General features: G+C 41.9%; 2 protein-coding genes across 2 annotated transcripts; both read left to right on the forward strand.

Annotated features, from left to right (window-relative positions):
- Window positions 1-42: 42 nt before the first annotated feature.
- LOC111954883 (CTD nuclear envelope phosphatase 1A) lies at window positions 43-13,951 on the forward strand. Its single transcript, XM_023974798.2, has 8 exons — window positions 43-406; window positions 4,620-4,686; window positions 6,572-6,690; window positions 6,825-6,896; window positions 10,630-10,746; window positions 10,889-11,000; window positions 13,107-13,191; window positions 13,309-13,951. The coding sequence occupies exons 1-8, from the start codon at window positions 302-304 to the stop codon at window positions 13,367-13,369; spliced, it is 738 nt and encodes a 245-aa protein (XP_023830566.1). The 5' UTR covers window positions 43-301; the 3' UTR covers window positions 13,370-13,951.
- Window positions 13,952-15,578: 1,627 nt separating this feature from the next.
- Window positions 15,579-23,146, forward strand: LOC111954890 (gamma-aminobutyric acid receptor-associated protein). The gene is made up of 4 exons (XM_023974809.2): window positions 15,579-16,013; window positions 21,717-21,795; window positions 21,897-22,015; window positions 22,321-23,146. Exons 1-4 carry the CDS (start codon window positions 15,924-15,926, stop codon window positions 22,399-22,401), a joined length of 369 nt encoding a protein of 122 aa, XP_023830577.1. The 5' UTR covers window positions 15,579-15,923; the 3' UTR covers window positions 22,402-23,146.
- Window positions 23,147-25,135: the final 1,989 nt, after the last annotated feature.

Here is a 25,135-nt window from a genome sequence, read left to right on the forward strand (position 1 = left end):
AGTTACTAGCTACTTCTGTTTTAGCTATTGTTTTTATAACAATTATTCTGCTACACAATGCCAATGCATTCCAATCGATGAGAGTTGTGCAGCAAGCGTGCAGAGGCTCTCACACGTTTGCTTGGTCTAGTTTGGTTGATTTGGACGCATTTGGTTCGTTTTGGAGAGGTTGTAGCGAAAGTATTCCCGATTCGACTCTTCGAAGCCTAGGCCGAACCAAATTGGTCAACTTTGTTGAGAAGGCTGGCTTGTAGTCCCTTCAATCTCCTGTTCCTGTGTGGGTCCCCGTGTGGTCGCCGACATGCTGAAGACCAGACAGTGTCTACTTGGCATCCGCACTTTCCTAGGTGTAACGTCCAGAGTATGGGGCTTCTTCTTGTACATTCTCAGGAAGCACCTACGCACGGTAAGCATTACCACAGATAGAACAAGGGTTAGTTATAAAATATCTTTGACATTATTATTGAGAAGTAGTTAAACCAACTCACTCCTCGATTCTCACGTTTTTTTTTGCTATGTCTGAAGAGAAGAGTGGGTCCAATGATTTATACRCTGAACAAAAATAATYCCAACATGTAACAATTTCAAAGATTTTACTGAGTTACAGTTCATATAAAGAAATCAGTCAATTTAAATAAATGCATTAGGCCATAATCTATGGATTTCACGGCTGGGAATACATATGAGTCTGTTGGTCACATATACCTTTTAAAAAAGTTAGGGGAGTGGATCAGAAAACCAGTCAGTGTCTGGTGTGACCACCATTTKCCTCATGCATCAYGACATCTCCTTTGCATAGAGTTCATCAGGCTGTTGATTGGGGAATGTTGTYCCACTCCTCTTCAATGGTTGTGCGAAGTTGCTGGATATTGGCTGGTGCTGGAACACTGTCATACATCTTAATCCAGAGCATCCCAAATATGCYCAATGAGTGACATTTTGGTGAGTATGCAGGCTATGGAAGAACTGGGACATTTTCAACTTCCAGGAATTATGTACATATCCTTGCAGCATGGGGCTGGGCGTTATCATGCTGAAACATGAGGTGATGGCAAAGGATGAATGGCATGACAATGGGCCTCAGAATCTGGTCACGGTATCTCTGTGCATTGAAATTGCAATGAATTGATAAAATGCAGTTGTGTTTGTTGTACATAGCTTATGCCTGCCCATACCATAACCCCACTGCCACCATGGGGCACTCGGTTCACAACGTTGACGGCAGCAAACCGCTCGCCCACACAGCACCACACATGTCTGCCATCTGACCGGTACAGTTGAAACCGGGATTAGTCCGTGAAGTGCACATTTCTCCAGCGTGCTAGTCGCCATCCAAGGTGAGCATTTGCCCACTGAAGTCGATTACAACCCCAAACTGCAGTCAGATCAAGACCCTGGTGAGGATGACGAGCACACAGATGAGCTTCCCTGAGATGGTTTCTGACAGTTTGTGCAAAAATTCTTAGGCTTTACAAACCCACAGTTTCATCAGCTGTTCGGGTGGTTGGTCTCAGACGATCCCGCAGGTGAAGAAGCCGTATATGGAGGTCCTTGGCTGGCGTGGTTACACGTTGTCTGCGGTTGTGAGGCCAGTTGGACGTACTGCCAAATTCTCTAAAACAATGTTGGAGGCTGCTTATGGTAGAGAAATAAACCTTATATTCTCTGGCAACAGCTCTGGTGGACATTCCTGCAGTCAGCATGCCAATTGCACGCTCCCTTAAAACTTGAGACATCTGTGGCATTGTGTTCTGTGACAACTGCACATTTTAGTGGCCTTTTAGTGTCCCCAGCACAAGGTGCGCCTGTGTAATGATCATGCTGTTTAATCAGCTTCTTSATATGCCACACCTGTCAGGTGGATGGATTGTCTTGGCAAAGGAGAAATGTACACTAACAGGGATGTAAACAAATTTGTGCACAACATTTTAGAGAAATAAGCTTTTTGTGCATATGAAACATTTCTGGGATCTTTTATTTCAGCTCATGAAACATGGGACCAACACATTACATGTTGCRTTTTATATTTATATCATGCGTCATTGGATGTGTGAGTCTGAGACACACGCAACTCGCATATTCAAATGTCTTGGTTACAGCTGTCATAACCCTGTCACAAACCCAAAACACAATCAACCTAAACTCAGAACCAATCATCTCACTAAGAGCACAAGCCTTATCAGAGCCATAGTCAGAATAGAATTTGGTGGAAATGTGCTTCAGGTGGGGCTGTAGGAACCATTGATATAAACACAGACAGAACCTATGCTATGGACCCAAACTAACCCWTCTGATTCTGACATTTGTTAATTGAATGCCGCTGCTCATATGTTTCTGGGTTGTAGCCCACTACTGTAGTGTTAGGATGACAAAGGATCTTGTTCGACAGAAGTCTTTGATATATGGACTTGACCCAGAAGACTCTGGTCACCTACTGGTTCACTGATGCTCCTAATATAAACTTGACATTTTGAGGTGTTCAAGGCTCCACCTGTCCACCAAGTAATGCACAGTTGGGTCGGGTGACACGTATTGTGTGTTTATTATATACTGTCTCTAGGCTGTAAACTCAATGCCGCGGTATCAAATTATTTAGTTTCTGACTTAGTTTTGCAGCGAGAGAGGAGGGGGGGGTGTTACGTCTAGGTATGGTGTAATATTAGTTCCAGTTTGTTTTGCTTCTGGGTTAACAGAAGGTAGTCCACATTAGGGCCAAAGGGTGAGGGATTACTGAGCCACAGACTACCCTGCTACTGTTCACTCTCTCACTCACACACACACACATGGTTTAGTCACGTTCCAGTGTTAACGGCTTGTACTGTATTACCTAACAGTGATACATTGTCACTGACCAGAGAGCCTCAGGGCCTAGTCAGTGGGATGCAGACGCAGTGTTTGGATAGAGATACTCTATGATGTGTGGGGTTGATGTAACACATCATTCTACATGGCGGGAAATAATTTATTCCACAATGTAGCAACCTGTTACTCCCCTGAACGAGCGGTTTAATGTTAATTCTCTGGAGTATGATATTACAGGTGCGACGGTGGTTTTCCCACTCCAAATGACCAAGGTGACGACAGGCCTAGGTGTCTGGCTGAAGCAGGTTGCACATTCATACAATAGAGAGCCTGGTATGCTGTAGCCATATAGGCCTAGACCAGGGCTCTCCGACCCTGTTCCTGGAGAGCTACCCTTCCGTAGGTTTTTGCTTCAGCCCCAGATTTAACTAATCTGATTCATCTTATCAACTAGCTAATTACTAGAATCGGTTGCAAACAGGTTGTTGTCGTATGGTATATTTGACGTAGTCTAAACAAACCATGTGCCGCATTACAACAAAATGAATCACGCTACACATCAGCTACTTTTGTAGGTTTACGACTGGGACCGCACGGCAAAGCAATGCCCAAGTTGAAAAAATCCAACACACTCACGCAGTGCCACACACCACAACCTAGTTCAGCAGATGACTCGCAGCGGTGCGGATTGCCTCCCAATGAAATTGATGGACTTCTGTCAGAACGCATACAGTTCGACGCAACCGGAGTGCACAATGCGTTAGTGAACCTGCAGGACGGTAGCTCCCCAGGAACAAGGTTGCAGAGCCCTGGCCTAGACTATGTATAGACACACATTCCCAAAAAKGACTTTTTGTTTCATGCACCCATCACTATTGGATAATGGAGCATAAACACACATGCTCCTTAATCTGTGTGCTAGACACATCATGAGCTAGTTGCATCATAATCTTCAAGACCGACAACAATACGACATAAATGCATGGTCTTCAGAATGGAGGGCTGGAGAGTTTCCTGGGTTAAGGGGGTGGCATACAGACAACACCCCAGGGGGTACAGAAAGTGGGGCTGTGGGTTCCATCGGCTGCTCATGAACAGGCTATCCCTAGGCCTGGTCAGCCATGCCAAGCTCCACAGGGCATGAAACGGGCCTGGCAGGGCGGCGCTGTCTAATGGTTTCGGACAAAACAAGTTTCTTTTCGGCCCCAGTCAGTCACCCTGCAGGTCTCCCTTTTCCACTTGGTCCCCTATTCTAGTGACAGCCGCAGACAGCTGGGGGAGCTAAATATAGCCCTTATGGAAAACAGGGGCCTGGGGCCACTGAGTCCAAAAACTGTCAAAGAAGCAAGGAGGGAACCAAGAATGAATGAATGGAGTGAAGAAATGGGTGTGAATAATCTGATGTTCTTTCTCGTCAAATCCTTTCCAACAGGTGTCTCATCTGCACTGACGGGTGTAAGAAAATTCCCAGTAGCCATCCACAATACTACATAGTGCTGACAAGTAAATGAAGCAGGTGTAATCACAACTTTTGAAATGCACACAAGGATAGCAGCATAGGTAGCAGACAATGGAATGACGAGGGCTTTTACTGTAAAGTGGGGTTTGATGCATTACATCGTCTTGTAATAGTTATCTATAGCTTGAATTGTTTTGTGTGACATTTTTAGTCCTGTAACACGGCCAAGACCACAGTAACCAAACGTTGTCTTCTGTTCTGTTTTCAATTCTTGAATTTTATGCTCACAGATGGACTCTGTCGTTGTCGTTGGCTGAGTTGACTATGTTTCATCTCATTCAGTCTGTCTTTCTTTCAGGTTATCCAGTACCAGACAGTGCGGTATGACACTTTACCCCTGTCCCCCATCTCCAGAAACAGACTCAGTGAGTATATAGTCCACTTGTCTAAATTTAGTTAAGTCATTGTTCAGTAATGCCTGTAAACCGATCTGCAAAGAAAGATCTGTAACTTTTCCAGTTATTTTTGTAAAAAAAAAAATATAGACAACAAAGCAAAGTGAGAAAGTATTATCACAAATACAGAACACACACAGACAAAACAATGAAAAAGCAACAGGTACAATCTGTACAAGGAAGCTAGTACAACAGTGATGGGTATCTAATTGTATACATCTTCAAAGACAACCTACTGTATGTGCATGAAACACAGGTGCTCGCTGGGCACTAGGAGGCCCAAATACTACTGTTTAAGAGCTCGTTTCAATAAAGGAAAACGGGGGACCGTGCTTTCACAAATGTGGATTCGTGGTCCTGTAAATCCATTGTTAATTTCAGTTCTTCTTAGGCTGAAGAGTATGAACGCACCCCAGTCTTTTCAAATGGCTTTTCTGTAGGACAGCCCTGCTCTGCTGTGTTATCCAGTGGTGTAATGGTGCCTGGAGAAGTGGGTATACTCAAATTTAGCTAAAGAAAATTCAGAAGCGGGGCACCTGGGGGGAAAAAGCCGTTGACAAGCTCTGTTTTCCCATAGTTTATACAATTGGATGTTCTAAGTTCACAACAATGCTTAACTCCCATCCGGAGACCATTTTTTTTAGGTCTGGGGAAAAACATTTAAAATAACATTTTGGGAGGGTGTAGTTGCCCTTTCATTTAATTGCTCACCTAGCAAGAGACCGTTTTGCTAGCAGTGTTTCTGTACAATGTAGCTAGCCCTACAATTTAGGCTACAGGTGACGGCAGAGWTTGCAAAACAAATGCCCTCCCGATTGATACAAAGACCTACTTTGCAGTCAACATTTAATTGGGAAGGTTTTTTGGGAAATCCTTTTGAATTTAAATTTGAACTGCCATGATGACTGAATTACGCATTGCAAAGATTCAACTAAGATTTACGACCAAACTTTTTGAATAACTTTTGCATACCCATTGTTGCCTAAATTAGCATTTACTGGTAGATATCATAAATTGAAGCGTCTTTCCTAGCCTTACGGCTACCGATGTCGTTCAATTCTGTGAGCTGCTCAATGAGAACCAGTTGAGARCTACACGCTCTTGCTGCCTGATATTCTGCTGAAACTAGATGTGTGCTGTGGGCATGTGGATATATTTCACGTGCTTTGCGATTGTGTAGGATACTTTGTGCATGATACTTTGTGCATGATTTCTCTTTTGCGCTATATAATTGATACGGCGTATATACTTGCACTATACTATTGTGATACACATCAGTGGGGATTAAGTAATGTGTGTGTGTGTGTGTGTGTACGCAATGCCCACTGAAAAGAATATATACCTATACCTGCGTATAGCCTCCCAATACACCACTGAACTTATCACATATATCGGATACCTTCTGTTGAAGCGTGTGTTCACAAAACAAATATGTGAGCGCATTGGCGCAAACAAACAATTTTGTCACTTGTGTAAGATGGTAAAATCATCGCTATTACTGTTATGTTATTTTATGGTCTTAGAGATTAGACCTAGCAATGTGTGTGTATTGTAAGCCTTGTCCAAGCCAGAGTGGCCCATAGTGCACAAGCCTCTCCTGTTTCTGTAGCGCCAGGCAGCTTGATATGCCCCCTGGACAGGACACTAGTCTGTCACAGGGACTTGCCCCCCAATCTTCTTTATGCTGAGTGCCAAGCAGAGCGGCATCGGGTCCCATTTATTTTTTGTCTAAGGTATGACTCGACCGGGGAGGGAACCCCCAATCTCGGGGAGGACAATCTAACCACAAGGCTACTAAGTTGGTGAGGTATATATTATTGAACAGGTAATAAGCAGGTGTGTGTTTGGTATTCAGATGCAGTGAAGAGGAAGATTCTGGTACTGGATCTAGATGAGACGCTGATCCACTCTCACCACGACGGGGTCCTCAGACCCACAGTGCGACCCGGCACACCACCAGACTTCATCCTCAAGGTAAACGCATGTGTGTAGAGAACAAGGGGGGGGTAGCCAAACCTGGACCCTCTGGTCCAGAGGCAAGCATGCTGCGCGTACACCCATCTGACCTAAGATGATATTACTCCTAGTCTGTTTCCTCTCTCTTGCAGGTAGTCATTGACAAGCACCCTGTCAGATTCTTTGTACATAAAAGGCCGCACGTCGACTTCTTTTTAGAAGTGGTGAGTAAAAGTTAGCAGTTTTTGTCCTTCGTCAACTATGAGTTCTATTTTGTACGTCAGTAGCTAGGTTTCCATCCAATTGGCGACTGATTTTCATGTGAATAGTCTAAAATCCGCATAAAGAAAATATGCACGTTTTCCCACCAGTGGTGTTTCCACCAAATTGACTTGTAGCTGATCTTATTAAAAAAATATTCGGTACCTGAAAACTTAATGTTCAATGTGTTTACATCGCATTTTCAACTCGAGTGATAGTTTTCTCACAAACTGTTGCATTAAATAGCAAATGTGCCTGCTCTGGTGTTGACATATGGCTCTAGCCAACAGCTGGCAGATATAGTGAAGGTAGACTAGTTTACATGATTAAATTATTATGTCTAAATTAGTCATGCATCGATCACCATGTCACCAGAATCAGACCCTCAATATTTATTGAAAAGGAGCATCAAGATTACCATGCACTTTCACCACCCTGGGAAGTTTATCTTAATTTATTTCATATGTAGCCTAATAAACTGCATGGTTTCCAGAGTCGTAGTGGGAGGACCACACATGTCATCGCGTGACTTGATATGATGGTTTTATAGTAATAATTATTATTTGTGTGTCCCTTACTGGAAATGTCTCAACAAACAGCACAGAATCACCAATAGGTGCATAAATGTGGATACGACAACACACGTGGATACAGTTCGATATTCAGTTTGTAAATTCTCCGGGGGAGGGGCATCGAGCAGTTATTTATTCACTTGATTTATACTGGTGGGAATGAATTATTTCTGGGCTCTGTTGGTTTTGTAAAGATGGACTCGGTGTCAGCGGCCTGATGGTAGGAGCTGGTACTCCTGGTTGAGTGGGTGTGTCAGGTTGGTGGCAGTTCGCGGTCTTGCCCTCACCACTCCAAGAACAGCGTTTCCATGTACTTGAGATGAATTTAATTTACAGCTTTATTACTCTTTTGTGTAGTGGGTTTTTATTTGCGACGTACCAGGCTTTGAAACCGAGGGTGATGTCTGAACAAAGGATGTGTAGAATATGGTTATTCTTTTGACCTAATTTATTTAGGGTGCGTTTGTAAATTCACCTTGGCCATCTACTCCGATTTCAGAACACTCTCATTTGAGTATGCCAGAGCGCAGAATAACTGATGAATTTACGAACACGTAATATGAATATGACCGGAGTCAGTGAACGTAGGCAAAAAAAAACATCATATTGTTGTCATTGGCACAGTTAGTCGCCAACGCTCTAGATAACATGAATACAGCCTAACCAGCTCTGCTAGGGCGAGTAAAATGGTCAGGTGAGGGATTCTATTAATTGTGTCTGGAAGTAGCAAGCTAGCWAACTTTAGCCAGTTAGCTTGGGTGCTTGACTGCCGCTGTGAGGTCAGAACGCTCGGATCAACCTTACTCCTCGGTCAGAGCGTCCAGTATGCGCTCTGAATGGTCCGAGAGCGAAACGCTCTGAATTTACGAACAACCTGAGTGCACTCTGGCACTCCAAAGTACATTTACAAACACCCTTATTCTCCTCATGAAATAGTCATTTTCCATTTTTGTATATCTGTGTGTTTGCATTCCAAGGAGAGTTTTGAGTCAATTATAGTTCAAAGGTATTTCTATTGCTCAACTGAGACTATTTGTTCTGAGTCAATGTGGATGGGCCCGGAGTCATCTTTTATAGTTCTAAAGTCATTTCCTTGGGGGGGGGTTCACATTAAGAATGTTGTCCTTGCACCATTGGGTGGTGTGTGCTATTTCTGTCCTGTAGTCATCCTCGGACCCCTTAATTAGACCAACGATTGCTGTATCTTCTGCGTACCTTACTGTTGCACATTCTGATGTTATTTGGGTGCAATCATTGGTGTAGAGCAGGGGTGGGGAATTTGGGTGTTGGGGGGCCACAGTGGCTCGTGGGTCTGATAATTGAAAGAGAAAAAAAAAGCGTTGTCTGCGTCCCTAAAAAGGGTGGCATACAGGCCGCCAGTTGCCCATCGCTGGTGTAGAGGGTGAACAGTACCGGTGAAAGGACACTGCCCTGGGGTGTACCCATATATTGGTGGTTAGTGTGCCCGATGTATTCACATTGAACCTCACTGTTATGACACAACTGGTGAGAATACCGGATCCAGTTGATTAGAGGCGCAAGTCTTTTTTTGTAAAAAAWAAATAWATAWATATATCAAGATGTAATAAGTCGAAGGCAGATGAACAATCGACACTTCTGGCATTTATCTAGGTGCATGTAGATTTTATGGAGAAGGAAGAGCAGTGCGTCTTTATCTCTGTGGCCTGGTTTACATACAAACTGGAATGGGTCCAGTAGGCTCTCCGTGTGCCAGAGAAGGTGTCCCAGGACAATGCTCTCCAAGCATTTGATTATCACCGAGGTCAAGGAGATGAGACGATAGTCATTCAGGGATTTGGGATTATTCACTTTAGGAATGTGCACAATCGTTGCAGTTTTCCAGAAAAAAAGGATTCTGTGTGTGTCACTGTTGCCATTTACACTCCCTGATAATCCGCCCGCTTAGACCATCAAAGCCTGTTTTCCGACGATTGAGTTTAGAGAGGACATGGAGGACATCATTTTTCAGCGATGATTATGGGACTGTCATTCGGGAGGGGTAAGTAATTTACAGGAAGCCTGTCCGTTGTTTAAAATCTAGCAAAAAGGTGTTTAAGTTCATTGGCTAGGTTGTTGTCATTTGTTTAAGATATTTCCATGCCTCCCTTTGTTGTTTTCAAGCGTGTTTTCCATTTTGAGTTTGTAGTCCAACTTGTTATTTTTGATCTGTTTTAATGTCTCTCTGTATGGATTTCATCAGTTGTCCTTCGCACACATTGCTTTTCACTTTTGGTCAATTAACTGTTTTAGTTACTTAGTTATCCAGGGTTTTGCATTTTGGAAAAACGTTTAGTGGTCTTTACTGGAATTACAGAGTTAATGCAACAATGTAGTAAGTAATAGTTCAGTCCCTTAATGTTTTTGTTCGTGTCACTGAATTTCTTCCAAATGGTAGTCAAAGCAGCCTTTCAACATGTCCATATTTGTTTCAGACCAATCCTTCACATACCTTTTATACAAGGTTCCTCAGATTACATGTTCTGTTTGTAGCTAGGTGAGAGCAAAATGGAATTACGATCTGAGTCCCCAAGCCATGCTTTGTACTTAGCCATGCTTTGTACTTCTATAACTGAGATCTAGTGTTTTTCGATTGCAAGTGTGGCAGGTTAATTATTGTTAATAATTTGAGAGGATTTTCTTTAAGGTACAGCTGTTTTAAAATCATTGAGGATGAGTTGTTTGGGTGCCTCTGGTGCTACGTTCTCCAATCTCCTGATGAGATCATGGATTATGTCAGCAGCCTTGTCGTAGTTGGCTTTGGTGTGTTTGTGTATATATACATTTTTGAGCATTAAGGCATTTCCAGTGCCATTTCTCGTATAATTCATTTTACCAACACAAAGATCCCACCATGTAGAACAAACAAATGATCTGTCGGCATTTAAAAATTGTACCAAAACTTCCTGTTTCCATCACAGCTGTTGTGATTAAATAAAAAAATGTTTTAGTTATACAATATGACTTTAACGCGCATAACTGTGGATGGAAATGTGGTTATTGTCAATGATGTTTCCCTCTGTTCTGCTTGACCAGTTCTTTGACTGTAAATGATGGCGTGAGCCTTACATGTATCCCTGGATGTGTGTGTCACCCCTGTCTCCAGGTCAGCCAGTGGTATGAGCTGGTAGTGTTCACGGCCAGTATGGAGATCTACGGCTCGGCAGTGGCAGACAAGCTGGACAACAACAGGAACATTCTGAAACGCAGATACTACAGACAGGTATCACTGTCCCCTTTTCATATGAACAACTGATTTATGTCCATCCATAGTGACCTAATAGTGACCTCTATGGAGATTGATCGATTCTATCATGTATTTGCAATCTGCTTACATCCTGTATGTATTTCCCCTGTGTCTGCAGCATTGTACGTTGGATCTAGGTAGCTATATTAAAGACCTGTCAGTAGTACACGATGACCTGTCTAGTATCGTCATCCTGGACAACTCGCCTGGAGCTTACCGGAGCCATCCAGGTGAGACGACACACACTCACACACACTCATATGGCGGTCCTGTATGGCTCAGTTGGTAGAGCATGGCGCTTGCAACACCAAGGATTGTGGGTTTGATTCCCAGGGCCACCCATACATAAAATGTATGGACGCATGACTAAGTCTCTTTGGATAAAAAGAGCCTGCTAAATGGCATATACTGTWTTCTATGCATATATGCTACCGTTCAAAAGTTTGGGGTCACATAGAAATGTCCTTTTGAAAGAAAAGCACACAAAAAAATKGTCCGTTAATATAACWTAAAATTGATCAGAAATTTAGTGTAGACATTGTTAATGTTGTACATGACTATTGTAGCTGGAAACGGCAGATGTTTTATGGAATATCTACATAGGCCCATTATCAGCAACCATCACTCCTGTGTTCCAATGGCACATTGTGTTAGCTAATCCAAGTTTATAATTTTAAAAGACTAATTGATCATTAGAAAATTGCAAAAGGGTTATGTTAGCACAGCAGAAAACCGTTGTCCTGATTTAAAGAAGCAATAAAACTTGCCTTCTTTAGACTAGTTGAGTATCTGGAGCATCAGCATTTGTGGGTTCGATTACTAGCTTAAAATGGCAAGAAACAAACAACGTTCTTCTGGAACTCGTCAGTCTATTCTTGTTCTGATAAATGAAGGCTATTCCATACGAGAAATTGCCAAGAAACTGAAGATCTCGTACAACGCCGTGTACCACTCCCTTCACAGAATAGCTGTCTCTAACCAGAATAGAAAGGAGTGGGAGACTTCGGTGCACAACTGAGCAAGAGGACAAGTACATTAGAGTGTCTAGTTTGAGAAAGACGCCTCACAAGTCCTCAACTGGCAGCTTCATTAAATAGTACCCGCAAAACACCAGTCTCAACGTCAACAGTGAAGAGGCGACTCCGGGATGTTGACCTTCTAGACAGAGTTACAAAGAAAAAGCCATATCTCCGACTGGCCAATAAAAATAAAATATTCAGATGGGCAAAAGAGCACAGACACTGGACAGTGGACAGACAAATCTAAGTTTGAGGTGTTCGGATCACAAAGAAGAACATTTGTGAGACGCAGAAAAAATGAGAAGGTGCTGGAGGAGTGCTTGACGCCATCTGTCAAGCATGGTGGAGGCAATGTGATGGTCTGGGGGTGCTTTGGTGGTGGTWAAGTGGGAGATTTGTACAGGGTCACTCCATTTTGCAATGCCATACCCTGTGGACGGTGCTTAATTGCAACCAATTTCCTCCTACAACAGGACAGTGACCCAAAGCACAGCTCCAAACTATGYAATATTATTTAGGGAATAAGCAGTCAGCTGGTATTCTGTCTATAATGGAGTGGCCAGCACAGTCACTGGATCTCAACCCTATTGAGCTGTTGTGGAAGCAGCTTGACCGTGTGGTACGTAAGAAGTGCCCATCAAGCCAATCCAATTTGTAGGTGCTTCAGGAAGCATGGGGTGATATATCATCAGTTTACCTCAACAAATTGACAACTAGAATGCCAAAGGTCTGCAAGGCTGTAATTGCTGCAAATGGAGGATTCTTTAACGAAAGCAATTATTATTTCAACTAAAAATCATTATTTATAACCTTGTCAACATTTGGACTATTTTCTATTCATTTTGCAGCTCATTTCATGTATGTTTTCATGGAAAACAAGGACATTTCAAAAGTGACCCCAAACTTTTGAACATCATTTTAGGTCATATCCTTGTGGGTGAGCTTAGATAATTGTTTTAAACTAAAAAGGTTGTGAAATCAGTTGCTTTCAGCTTGCTGGGTGTGGGTGGAAGGTTGCCAAGCAGCTCTTGCATGTTTTACGCAAACAAACCACGCACACCATATTCAAATGTTTCCTATAGAAAGTGTGATTAGCCTTGTGACAGGCTTGTGAGAATCAGGGTAAGTTGGCATCTACGAAGGGACAACACCCCGCATCTTAGTAATACAACGAATGTTTTGTTGATTTTCTAACCGCAGATAATTTTGTCCTACTCGCCTTATTTTTTACCTATCAAATATTATGTTTCCTAACTCCTACTTTTGTTACTCAGAAGTACTCTCCTTTGTTTCCGAATCTCTGTATTTGCCTTTTAGACAATGCAATACCTATCAAGTCCTGGTTCAGTGACCCTAGTGACACAGCACTCCTTAACCTGCTGCCTATGCTGGATGCACTTAGGTGAGTATTTCAGGTATTCAGACTGATGGATGAGCATCCTGCACTGTAGCAGTGTTTTTTTCCATGTACCTGGTAGCATGAGAAATGTATTACCCTGACAACTGTCTTCTCTCCTAGGTTCACCGCTGACGTCCGGTCCGTCCTCAGTCGAAACCTCCACCAGCACCGGCTCTGGTGATTGGCTTATTCTGCAGGGAGGGTTTGGCTGATTAGCCCTCTTTTTAAACCCCTTCCCCTTGCCGGCTCCCATCGCTCCTCTGTTTCCACGCAGTGGACCTCTCCCCTCACCCCTCTCAGAAGGGGACAGAGGAGAGGAGGGTCACAGCATAACATGAAACAAGGGATGAACAGAGCGAGATCTGGAAGGCCAGGATGTTTTTGCTTCTTTGTGTTTTTTTCTTCTTTTAAACAAAATGGAATCTCAGCCTTACAGTTCCTGATACTGACTCTGTGTATGTACGCATGGGGCTGCGTTTGTGTACGTTGAGTTGGGCGAATGCTCACATTTGTACGTCTTGCTAAACTTTTGACGTTACAAAAAGAGAAGGAACAGCAAGGCAACGAACGAGACAAGTTTCCATCTTTTGCTTCTTACCCTGGACTCTGCACAACAAAAACAAAAACAATGGCCTGTCATTTTACACTCTCTCTACTTGGTACTGGACTTTACTTCACTTAAGACGGCCAAGAGCAACCAGACAGGAGAAAATGGAGGATGGTTAGTTTTGAATGGGGGTTTTGGGGGTATAGGCCCTGTCAATCAATCAAGGTAATTAGTGTGTCAGGGGTTACCGATGATTGAGTTAAGACTGGTAATTTTACACAATTAAGACTTTCTACATACTTAACAGACATCTCTGGATGAATTATAAAGCAGTCTGATTTGTTTTATCAAATGACTGACATGATCATGTCTATCTTGAACGTGTTCCCCCAAAAATGCTTGTAGGATACATCAAGATGGAAGGATGGACTAAAGAAGTTATGAAAGAAAAGAATAGTTCAAAAAAAGACTTATTTGGATGGTGGAACCTCACTCTTTTTAAATTTCTCATCTTTCAGTTACCGTGATGTGTATAGTATGACCTGGACATCTCCATTATTGGAAATCTTATGCCTGATWCCATTTCAATTTATGAGATTTGCACTTAATTTCTGGATTTTTCTGCTGCTGTTTTGTATTTGAAGCAGAATGATCAGCCACCTGAAAATGTTTTACCTGCTCCCTTGACCGTATTGGTACCATTGTCTGCCACCTCTGTCTTTTCAATGCCATTTGAACAATTTCAATCTTGTCAAGGCTCCAGTCATGACTGMTTCTTTTTGGTTCAGTCCCCAGGTCTGTGTTACTAATAAAACACTTGTCAGTATCGACCACTTTTACCTGGCTCTCCTTTTTAAATTCACTCTCCCTGGAAAATACTTGGAAGTCAAGCCTGGATTATACTTTTGTTTGCGTGTATCTTGACAATAGTATGCCTTTTGTGTGAATATACAGAACTACCTGCACTGGAAAGAGGAACACATGTTATAAATTACTCATATTGCAGTTTTATTCTAGATCAGTAATAGTGAAATTCTGCTCAATGAGTTCCACAAATATTACAAGTCTTCTAACACTTGACTGCTCATGTGGTAAGATGAATAACTGCATCGCTTGCTCTCGTTCCCCTTAGTCGTGGTCTCTGCTTGACTTGAAGGCTACCTGTTGAAGTAGCAAGGCATGTCTATTCCTATCCAGGCTGGCTGCTGGAGGGCAACCACACTGCTGGTTTCTATGCTTTCCTTCTATTTAGGAACTGACCTAAGAAACCAGTGAGTGAACTCTAGCTGATCCATGACATTAGCTAATCAACTGCTAGAAGAAAAGGGGACCAGCAGTGCTGTGGCACCCAGGGCCTGGAATTTGTAGAGTAGGCCGTATTAAGTTCAGATAACTATAAAAACATAAGAAATGGCTCAAATTGGAGTATGAAATGGGTATACCCCCCTGGATAACTCTTGCTTTTCAATCTGTTATGATCAGACTACTTGTACGGATATTGTGACCATTACCATTTTATAGCAGCAGCTACATCAGCTGACATGACTCGAGCATATGATCACGTCCACTCTTGTGTAACTGCCCACACAAACTACATGACACCCACCTTGAAGCTTAAGTGTGAATAGACACTATGGGAACATTGCGAGGAATTATTACAGCCCCACAATAACTTCTTTCCAGCTATGTCAAAATTAATAATTGATTTCAGGCATTAATTTGACAGCCTTGAATTCGCTTGCTGCCAATGACTGTTCGCCACGGAAACTGCAGTGGATGGGTCATATGACTAGGGCAACTGCCTCATCACAGCCGGTGAGACAAAAATAAAGTAGTACTGTTGAAAAAAAATTTTTGGGGGGGGCAACAATAACTATGAAACGGCTAATTTGTTGAAGAATCATTACATTTCTATTAATTGATGAATATGACTAAATATCAACCCAACCACAAACAGTGTGGTTCTTAGCGGTCAACGTTCATGCTTCCACAATTCATTTTAGCCTTGCGGCGTACAGACCTCCCTTTCGCGTCGTATGTTTTGGTATTCCTCCGCCGCAGTCGCACTAGGAAAGAACCCRAACAAAACAGTAGCCCAACTAGCTAGCGTTGTCGACGAATTACTATTTGAGGAATCCCAGTCGGTAATCTCAGATATACCTACCGACAGCCTGTCATTCGTTTGACAATGAAGTTTCAATACAAAGAGGAGCACCCATTTGAGAAGAGACGGTCTGAGGGCGAGAAAATAAGGAAGAAGTATCCGGACAGGGTGCCCGTAAGTAGATGCCTTCTTTGCTAGATAGCTAACGTTAGCCTACTAGCTACAGTACCCTGGCTGGTTTGGCTTCTCAATATGGGTTACTTTGTAGAAAAAGTGTTGATGTCAGTGAGCCCAATTACGACATAACTAACGTTATATAATATCCTCAAGCCATGTCATGTTTGGTTAGGTGCATGTTCACAACGACGCCAAAGAAATAGCTTACTAACGTTGGCTAGTTGGGCAACAACAAACTGCTTCTAAAATGGGCCTAGCAAGCCACCCTACTTGACGGTCAAGTTGACGCAGTTTGGTTGAAAGACTTAAGTCATAGTTTCTACACTGAATGGGAATTTTACACTGAATGGGAATTTGTTTTACTAGCTATAGTAAGCTGTCAACTTATGTTATTTATATTGAGAATGAGACAGATGTGATTTTATTACACACAGCTAACTATAACAATTTAATTGTAGCTATGTTTGTTTAAAGGTCCAATGCAGCCGTTTTTTGTAACCCTATCAAATAACGTTATCTGGGTAACAATTGAGTACCTACTGTGATTGTTTAAAATTCAAATGGTCAAATAACTTCGTAGCAAATACATTTTTTGCTAGGACTGTCTGGTTGGGGAAAGCGTATCTGTTATCAATAATAATAGTGACGCGGCCTGTAATTAGGGGCGTTCCAGCATGTGGACATTTCTGCATCTTCAGTTAACTTCACATTCCAACTCGGGCATCATCTGTACTACGACGGTGGATATTGCTGGTGGATATGGCTTGTAACGCTTCGATCACACCGACAGTATTATTGCGAAAAATAGTATGCAGCAGCATCTGGATATGTATGCAACAAAAAAATCTACATTCACCTTCTGCCACCATTTCTGTCAAGCCGTCAAAGCATACAGTTTGACCCATACGTTCGATAAATYCCGCTGCAAGGCAAACGCAGCGTTTTATTGGAAATGTAGTGTAATTCTGGTGTACCAAAATGCAATAACTCTGTCGGTGTGATCAAAGCATAACGCTTGGAACACACCGACAGCATCATTGTGCAACATAGTATGCGCCATCATCTGGATATGTATGCAACCGAAGTTTAATATTCGCGTTCTGTTAACATTTCTGTCAAGCCGTCTACGCATACAGTTTGAGGCGTACTTTCGATAAATGCAACTGCCTCCTCAACGCAATGCTGCTAGGMAAACGCAGAGTTTAATTGGAAATTAATGTAATTCTGGTGTACCAAAATGCAATGACGCTGTCTGTGTGTTCGAAGTGTAACACCTGCCGTCGTGAACAGAACTGTGGGAAAACAGTGCCAGACAGGCGGGGGCAAACGACACTGTCTACCGGTGTCCTAGYTGTCATTAGCTAGCTACCTATCCTGCTTGCTGTGTACTGGATCCTACCTAGCTAGCATCCAATGTCTTTGCCTGCCAAACACCTGCCCTCACTGTCGTTAACAGAACTGCGGGAAAACCRTTCCCGGCAGGCAAGGGCAAAGTACACTGTCTACCACTGCTAGCTACAGGTGTTGTCTCCCAGACTCTTTGGGGTTCAGGGCATAAAATTCATAACCCCCCAAATTCGGCGGGTGTTCAATTTGCAGGGCTCTACAGTGTGAGCATTACATTCTCGAATAAAAATTCAAAAGGCAAGTATGAGCACGTTAGTCTGGCACTGTTTTCWAAGTATTTCTGTTTGTTTCATAGCTGCTAATTGCTCAAATAAATACAAATCCTATATCCCAACTTGCACCTCAACCCTGCCTGGCAGGGGAGCTGTGTTCGATGACTGAAGTGCTGATTCATTTTTGGAGACGCTGCGCACAGGCATAAAAGTTGGTCTAATTTACAAAGTGAGACTGTGCTTGTTTTTCTTGGCAATATACATTGTTTTGTTCACAAGCTCTGTTTTTCCATAGTTAGTTTGAGTCTGCTGCTTCAACTGATAGCGAATTGACTCCCTAGTCAGATCACAGATGTGTGACAGGGATGAGTGGCCCCGTTACCACGGTAACCTCAGCCCTTAAAGGGGCAGCTGAACATTTAGATTTTTTTGCAGTATATCACATTACTTCTTACTAATACATGTATTGTATTACAAACATTACAAAGCATGCRCATTTGTTTATTGGTGTAATTATGGCAACAACAAAAAAATGGCTAGTAAAAAATCTGAGTGGCTGGTAGATATTTTATTATCTACCTGCCACAGTGGCTGGTGGACCAAAAAGTAAAATTTTGTCCCTGGTGGGGTTTATCGGCGGATGGTGTCCAACATTGACGCATTACCGCCACCTATTATATGAGTGTTCACGCATATGTACCGGAGTCTTAGCTKAAAAATTTACCAATAGGGGTTTCTGCAGATGAAGGAATGGCCTGAATTACAGTCTGCAATTGCACCCTTTACGCTGTTATTGATAGAGTTTGGAACTCTTTTTATTATTGGTCTAACTAATTTACCGCCTGGTGATGTCACCAGGCAGGCCAAAACTCCATCCCACCAAAACAGACAAATTTCAGGTGGTCTTTTCAAACAGCTCTTACACTAAAGGACATTATCATTATTTTCACATTTTCAGTATTATTCCAACCTCATAGTGTGGAAATGTATATAAAACTCACGTTTTACACTGCACAGTGCCTTTAAAACAATAACTAGCTACCAAGCTTGGGACTGTTTTCAAAAACCAAGACCTCATGACTTAAAAATAGTAATTTACTTCCAATGCAATACTTTGACAGGTTAATAGGTAGCTGTAAGAGTTACGGTGTGTGTTTGTTTTAAAGATGTTTTATTTAACTAGGCCAGTCGGTTAAGAACAAATTCGTATTTACAATGATGGCCGGGGAACAGTGGGTTAAACTATTATTCCGCCATTAATTTCGGCACGGTCTCGCTTTAACGCACGCTGTATGTCGTAGTAACGTTAATTTTAAAAATCTAACACAGCGGTTGCATTAAGAACTAATGTATCTTTAATTTGCTGTCCAACCTGTATTTTTTTGTCAAGTTTATGATTAGTTATTGATTAGATTAGGTGCCTCTCCCAAGATTTCTCCCGACATTTTGTTTGCATTTTGGCTACTATTCATATTGTATAACCACGATTTGTGCCGCTAAATAGCACTTTTCGAACAACATATATGTATTGTGTAATTTGATGTTATAGGACTGTTCATTGAAGAAGTTTGAGAAGGTTAGTGAAAATTTTATATCTTTTGCTGGTTTATTCGCTGTATCGCTAACTTTATGTTGAATGAATGGGGCTGTGTGTAGGCTATTGTAGTAAGCTAATATAATGCTATATTGTGTTTTCGCTGTAAAACACTTAAAAAATCTGAAATATTGGCAGGATTCAAAAGATGTTTGTTCTTAATTTGCTGTACACGTGTATTTTTCATAAATGTTTTATGATGAGTATTTAGGTATTTCATGTTGGTTTCTGTAGTTATTCTAGCTGCTTTGGTGAGAGTTGTGATGGTGGCTGCAATGTAAAACTATGATTTATACCTGAAATATGCAAATTTTTCTAACAAACATATGCTATACAATAAATATGTTATCAGACTGTCATCTGATGAGGTTGTTTCTTGGTTAGTGACTATTTTATATCTTTATTTGTTCGATTTGTGATAGCTACCTATGCAGTAAAAGAATTGTGGAAAAAAAAAGTTGGGTCTTTTGCTATCGTGGTTAGCTAATAGAAATACATATTGTGTCTTCCCTGTAAAACATTTTAAAAATCAGAAATGATGGCTGGATTCACAAGATGTGTATCTTTCATCTGGTGTCTTGGACTTGTGATTTCATGATATTTAGATGCTAGTATTTACTTGTGGCGCTATGCTAGGCTATGCTAGTCAGCTTTTTTACTGATGAGGGTGCTCCCGGATCCGGGATTGTGACCAAGTAGAAGTTAACTGCCTTGTTCAGGGACAGAAGGACAGATTTTTACCTTGTCAGCTTGGGGATTCGATCTAGCAACCTTTCGGTTACTGGCCCAACACTATAACCACTAGTTATATTTAGGCCATCTATAGATGTATTGTTTTCAGTCTACACTGTGTCCCTTTAGTTTTAAAGCCCCCCCTTTTGTAAGAATGTCTTAGGCAGAAATGACAATAGGTTCCTAACCTTAATTTTCAGGGTTTGCTTAATGCTGTAATAGCCTACTTTTTGGTCGACCTGACCAAATTTCCATAGAAATGTGAGTTATAGATCTGTAATTCTCATTGAAAGCAAGTTAAGAAGCAGTAGATATGTTATATGTCCACTGTTTCTATGCTTCCCGTTTTAAAGTTTCATATTTGCCTCTTTTTACTTTTGGTTTGGTACACTAGCTGATAATCCTAGCCAGGTCAAAATGTCTATTCCTTATTTGTGATGTAAGGCATAACTATCCAAATCACTGGAGGTTGGTGGCACCTTAAATTGGGGAGGACGGGCTCGTGGTAATGGCTGGAGTGGAATCAGTGGAATGTTATCAAACGCATGGTTTCCATGTGTTAATGCCATTCCATTAGCGCTGTTGCGGCCATTAATATGAGCCGTCCTCCCCTCAGCAGCCTCGACTGATCTCTGGGCTCTCCAAAACTGTGTCTGGAGAGTGACAGTCCTGTGCGTTTTCACTCCAACCCTAATCTAGCACACCTGATTCTAATAATTAACTGAATTAGGTTAGTTATAACTGTGGTTGGAGTGAAAACCAAGAGGGGGTAGCTCTCCAGGAACAGGGTTGGAAAGCCCTGATGTAAACAATTTGCAGACAGACTCGGTGTAGGTTTTATGCACTGAATACAGGCCTTGGATGGAGCACAGGGAATTGTTATTTTTCTGGGAGATTTGGTTCTTCATTCAATCCGCATCGCTGAACTTCATTTTTACAGCATGATTGAAATGTGAAGGCAATGTTCCTGCTTTAGCGGAGAGTGCGTTCCCGGTAAACACTGCATGTGTCGGCTCAATCTGAAATTACTTTTACATTTCTATCGGGGACTCTGTAACGCTTCAGTTTTGCACATTGAATAGATCCCGTGGTTGTATTTCAGCCCCCCCAACTATATCATCCTGTGTTGTGGGTATTTGCTACGAGGGCTGTGTGGAAAACCAACTTGTCCGCTAGACATCAGCAAAATAGACATCTGCACTGTGCGCGACGCAACCACAGGTTAAGATGGCATAACTGGCCTTTTTGGCCACATCTTTTTGTTTATCGAGCTTGACCAGAGGAAGAAGCGACACGACCGGTTTCCCTCTGCCCAAAATCTGTCCAATGTGTTCCTATTGGCCTATTTTGGACCTCAGCTTGTCGCCTGCCTTACCGCCTTTGGTACAACAACTCCTGTTGTTAGTGCGTCATTATATGCAGATCTCTGGCTTGACACAGCAGTATAATCCAAATGGAGAAGCATTTAATAATCCCATGTCAGTGTGCCATAATGGTTTCTGAAAATCACCTCGCATGATGGAGTTTCAGTGGGTCTGAGACTATTTTCAGATCCCCTTTCCTCGAAATGTGAAGCAAACAAGCTTGAATAGCGCAATCGTATGTGACCAAGTTAATTTACCAGTGAGTGGAAATGTTGTAAGAGATATGAATGTAACAAAGTCTATTTTTTTATTATTTTTTTTATACATTTTTGGAGACACAGCCATACAATATTAAGGTCTTTCTAAATGTGTTTCCCCCTTCTAATTGTAGGTAATTGTGGAAAAAGCCCCCAAAGCAAGGATAGGAGATCTGGACAAGAAGAAATACCTTGTGCCCTCTGACCTCACAGGTAGGTAACCAGTTATTATGGTTATGTGCCATCCATGTACCACAAGTCTATACCACTCTCTTCAGAACTTTAATAGTTAAATTCATTTCTTTCTACTACAGTGGGCCAATTCTACTTCCTCATCCGAAAACGAATCCACCTGCGGGCCGAGGACGCCCTGTTCTTCTTTGTAAACAACGTCATTCCTCCCACCTCAGCCACCATGGGCCTTCTATACCAGGTATGACTCCTCCCCGCTACCTTAAAACGCTTTTCTGCTGCTTTTCCCCCCGCACACTGACTCGGTACCTGTACCCCCTGTGTATAGCCTAACTCGTTATTGAGTTACTAAACTTGAGTTTATTAAATATTTTCTTAACTCTTCTTGAACTGCACTGTTGGTAAAGTAAGCATTTCACGGTAAGGTCTACACTTGTTGTATTTGGTGCATGTGACAAAGTTTGGATTGGGGATGCCTTTCAGGGAAGCCTCCCCCCTCTGTTTTGTCAACTCATACCAACACCTCTTTATTGCGCTCTCTTTCAGGAGCACCATGAAGAGGACTTTTTCCTCTACATTGCCTACAGTGATGAGAGTGTCTATGGAGACAGCCAAACAGAAGTCTAAACCCCTCCCCCCTTCGTCACCCAAATCTTCTCCCCCAAACCTCCCTTATCTCCATTGAAATGCTATATCCAGCTCAGCAGCCTAGTTCCCCGAGCAAAGACGTCAGATGCACTTTCACTTCCCCTCCTTCCCTCATCCATCCATTTTTACCTCCTTTAATACTTTTCGCACAGTCTGAATTTTATTTGCCTCCGGGTCTCTGAGATGGGGATTTCGGTTGAATGGTCCCGTGGCCAGTTTTCATAGTGCTTTAATCATGCTGAAACGGATAGAGGAGAGATGCCATTTTGAAATGAGTGTTAGAATTAGACCATATTACCAGTCATTATAAAGATACGTGGAAAATAAAATGTAAACTTTGGATGTAGCGTGATAGGTTAAATTCTGCTCCATTTGGCAATGATAAAATGTTATGTTTTACTAATGTATTAGCGCTGGTAAGATACTCTGACGACGTAGTGTATTTGACGTCTGACTGGAGTAGAATAGAATTCCGACTGAACCATCATCTTCCGCCTGTCTCCGCTTTCAGTGGTTAAAAAAAATCTATATTATTTGGATTGATTACTATTATGATTCTTTATTATTGTACTTGTAATTTTTAGATGGCTTAATTTCTGAAAAGTATTGTAAAGCTCAGTGCAATTTTACTTTTTAAAAGTTTTGTTCTACTTTAAAAAAGTTAGAACTCGGTATAGCTGTTACTGGCATTCTCCACTCATGATAAAATGTGATGAAAAGCCAACTTTGTTTCCTGTCTTTTCGTTACTGTCTTTTTTTTTCCCCTGACTTTTCCTGCATATCTCTACTGTATGTGAACATATGGAAACAGTTTCCGCAACCATAGTCTTGAAAGTGGAGAACACACATTTCTCTCTTTATTTAGGTTATTCTCCTGTTCACACCTGAGCTTTCAAAATGGAATCTGTTTGATCACTACACCACAGACTGCACTCACTGTGGAGACATCCAATCCCATCATCACATAGTGTAGGGAAGACGAGACAGAAATTAATATTAATCTTGCTATTGACCCAAGATTGAGTAGTGCTGAGGTAGTTTCCTCACCTTCACTGTCAGATGGGTTTAGTTTGGTATCAGTCTGGGTAGAAGATGGAAAAAGGTTAAGACAACGGAATTCTAATACCCCATAACGCTTTGCAACAATGGGACCAGCTATGCTAGTTAGCAGCAGCCAATGAACTTGTTTATTTTGTAACGCTGCCGCATTGAATTATTACGTTGTCCAAACCTGCATATTTTCGACCTACATTATACAGTACCAGTCAAAAGTTTGGACACCTACTCATTCAATGGTTTTTTGTTATTTTTACTATTGTCTACATTGTAGAATAATAGTGAAGACAAACTATGAAATAACACATATGGAATCATGTAACCAAAAGTGTTAAACAAACCAACATATTTTAGATTCAAAGTTGCCGGCCTTTGCCTTGATGACAGCTTTGCATACTCTTGACATTCTCTCAACCAGCTTCACCTGCAATGCTTTTCCAACAGTCGTGAAGGAGTTCCCACATATGCTGAGCACTTGTTGGCTGCTTTTCCTTCACTCTGCGGTCCAACTCATCCCAACCATCTCAATTGGGTTGAGGCCAGGTCATCTGAAGAAGCACTTAATAATTCTCTTTCTTGGTCAAATACGCCCTTACGCAGCCTGGAGGTGTGTTGGGTTATTGTCCTGTTGAAAAACAAATGATAGTCCCACTAAGCGCAAACCAGATGGGATGGCGTATCGCTGCAGAAGGCTGTGGTAGCCATGCTGGTTAAGTGTTGCTTGAATTCTAAATAAATAACCAACAGTGTCACCAGCAAAGCACCCCCACATTACACCACCTCCCCAATGCTTCAAGGTGGGGAACCACACATTCAGAGAACATTCATTCACCTATTCTGCGTTTCACAAAGACGGAGCAGTTGGAACCAAAATTCTCAAATTTGGACTCATCAGACCAAAGGACAGATTTCGACCAGTCTAATGTCGATTGCTTGTGTTTCTTGGCCCAAGCAAGTCTTCTTATTGGTGTCCTTTAGTAGTGGTTTCTTTGCATCAATTTGACCACATGAAGGACTGATTGATGCAGTCTCCTCTGAACAGTTGATGTTGAGATGTGTCTGTTACTTGAACACTGAAGCATTTATTTGGGCTACAGTTTCTGTGTCTGGTAACTCTAATGAACTTAGCCTCTGCAGCAGAGGTAACTCTGGGTCTTCCTTTCCTGTGGCAGTCCTCATGAGAGATAGTTTCAGCATAGCGCTTGATGGTTTCTGCGACTGCACTTGAAATGTTCAAAGTTCTTGAAATTTTCCGGATTGACTGACCTTCATGTCTTAGTTATGGACTGTCATTTCTCTTTGCTTATTTGAGCTGTTCTTGCCATAATATGGACTTGGTCTTTTACCAAATAGGGTTATCTTCAGTATACCACCCCTACCTTGTCACAACACAACTGATTGGCTCAAATGGATTAAGAAGGAAAGAAATTCCACAAATGAACTGTTAAGACACCTGTTAATAGAAATGCATTCCAGGTGACTACCACATGAAGCTGGTTGAGAGAATGCCAAGCGTGTGCGAAGCTGTCATCAAGGAAAAAGGTGGTTACTTTGAAGAATCTCAAATATAAAATATATGATTTAACACTTGGTTACTACATTTTTTATTTAACTAGGCAAGTTAGTTAACACATTCTTATTTACAATGACGGCCTAC

This window comes from Salvelinus sp. IW2-2015, linkage group LG3 (genome assembly GCF_002910315.2).
Source record: "Salvelinus sp. IW2-2015 linkage group LG3, ASM291031v2, whole genome shotgun sequence".
NCBI lineage: Eukaryota > Metazoa > Chordata > Actinopteri > Salmoniformes > Salmonidae > Salvelinus > Salvelinus sp. IW2-2015.

Coding starts and splice junctions, on each gene's coding strand:
- LOC111954883 (XM_023974798.2), top strand. CDS start 302: ATGCTGAAGACCAGACAGTGTCTACTTGGCATCCGCACTTTCCTAGGT. Junction 6,691..6,824: donor CACCAGACTTCATCCTCAAG/GTAAACGCATGT, acceptor TCTCTCTTGCAG/GTAGTCATTGACAAGCACCC. Junction 13,192..13,308: donor CCTATGCTGGATGCACTTAG/GTGAGTATTTCA, acceptor CTTCTCTCCTAG/GTTCACCGCTGACGTCCGGT.
- LOC111954890 (XM_023974809.2), top strand. CDS start 15,924: ATGAAGTTTCAATACAAAGAGGAGCACCCATTTGAGAAGAGACGGTCT. Junction 16,014..21,716: donor AGTATCCGGACAGGGTGCCC/GTAAGTAGATGC, acceptor TTCTAATTGTAG/GTAATTGTGGAAAAAGCCCC. Junction 22,016..22,320: donor CCATGGGCCTTCTATACCAG/GTATGACTCCTC, acceptor GCTCTCTTTCAG/GAGCACCATGAAGAGGACTT.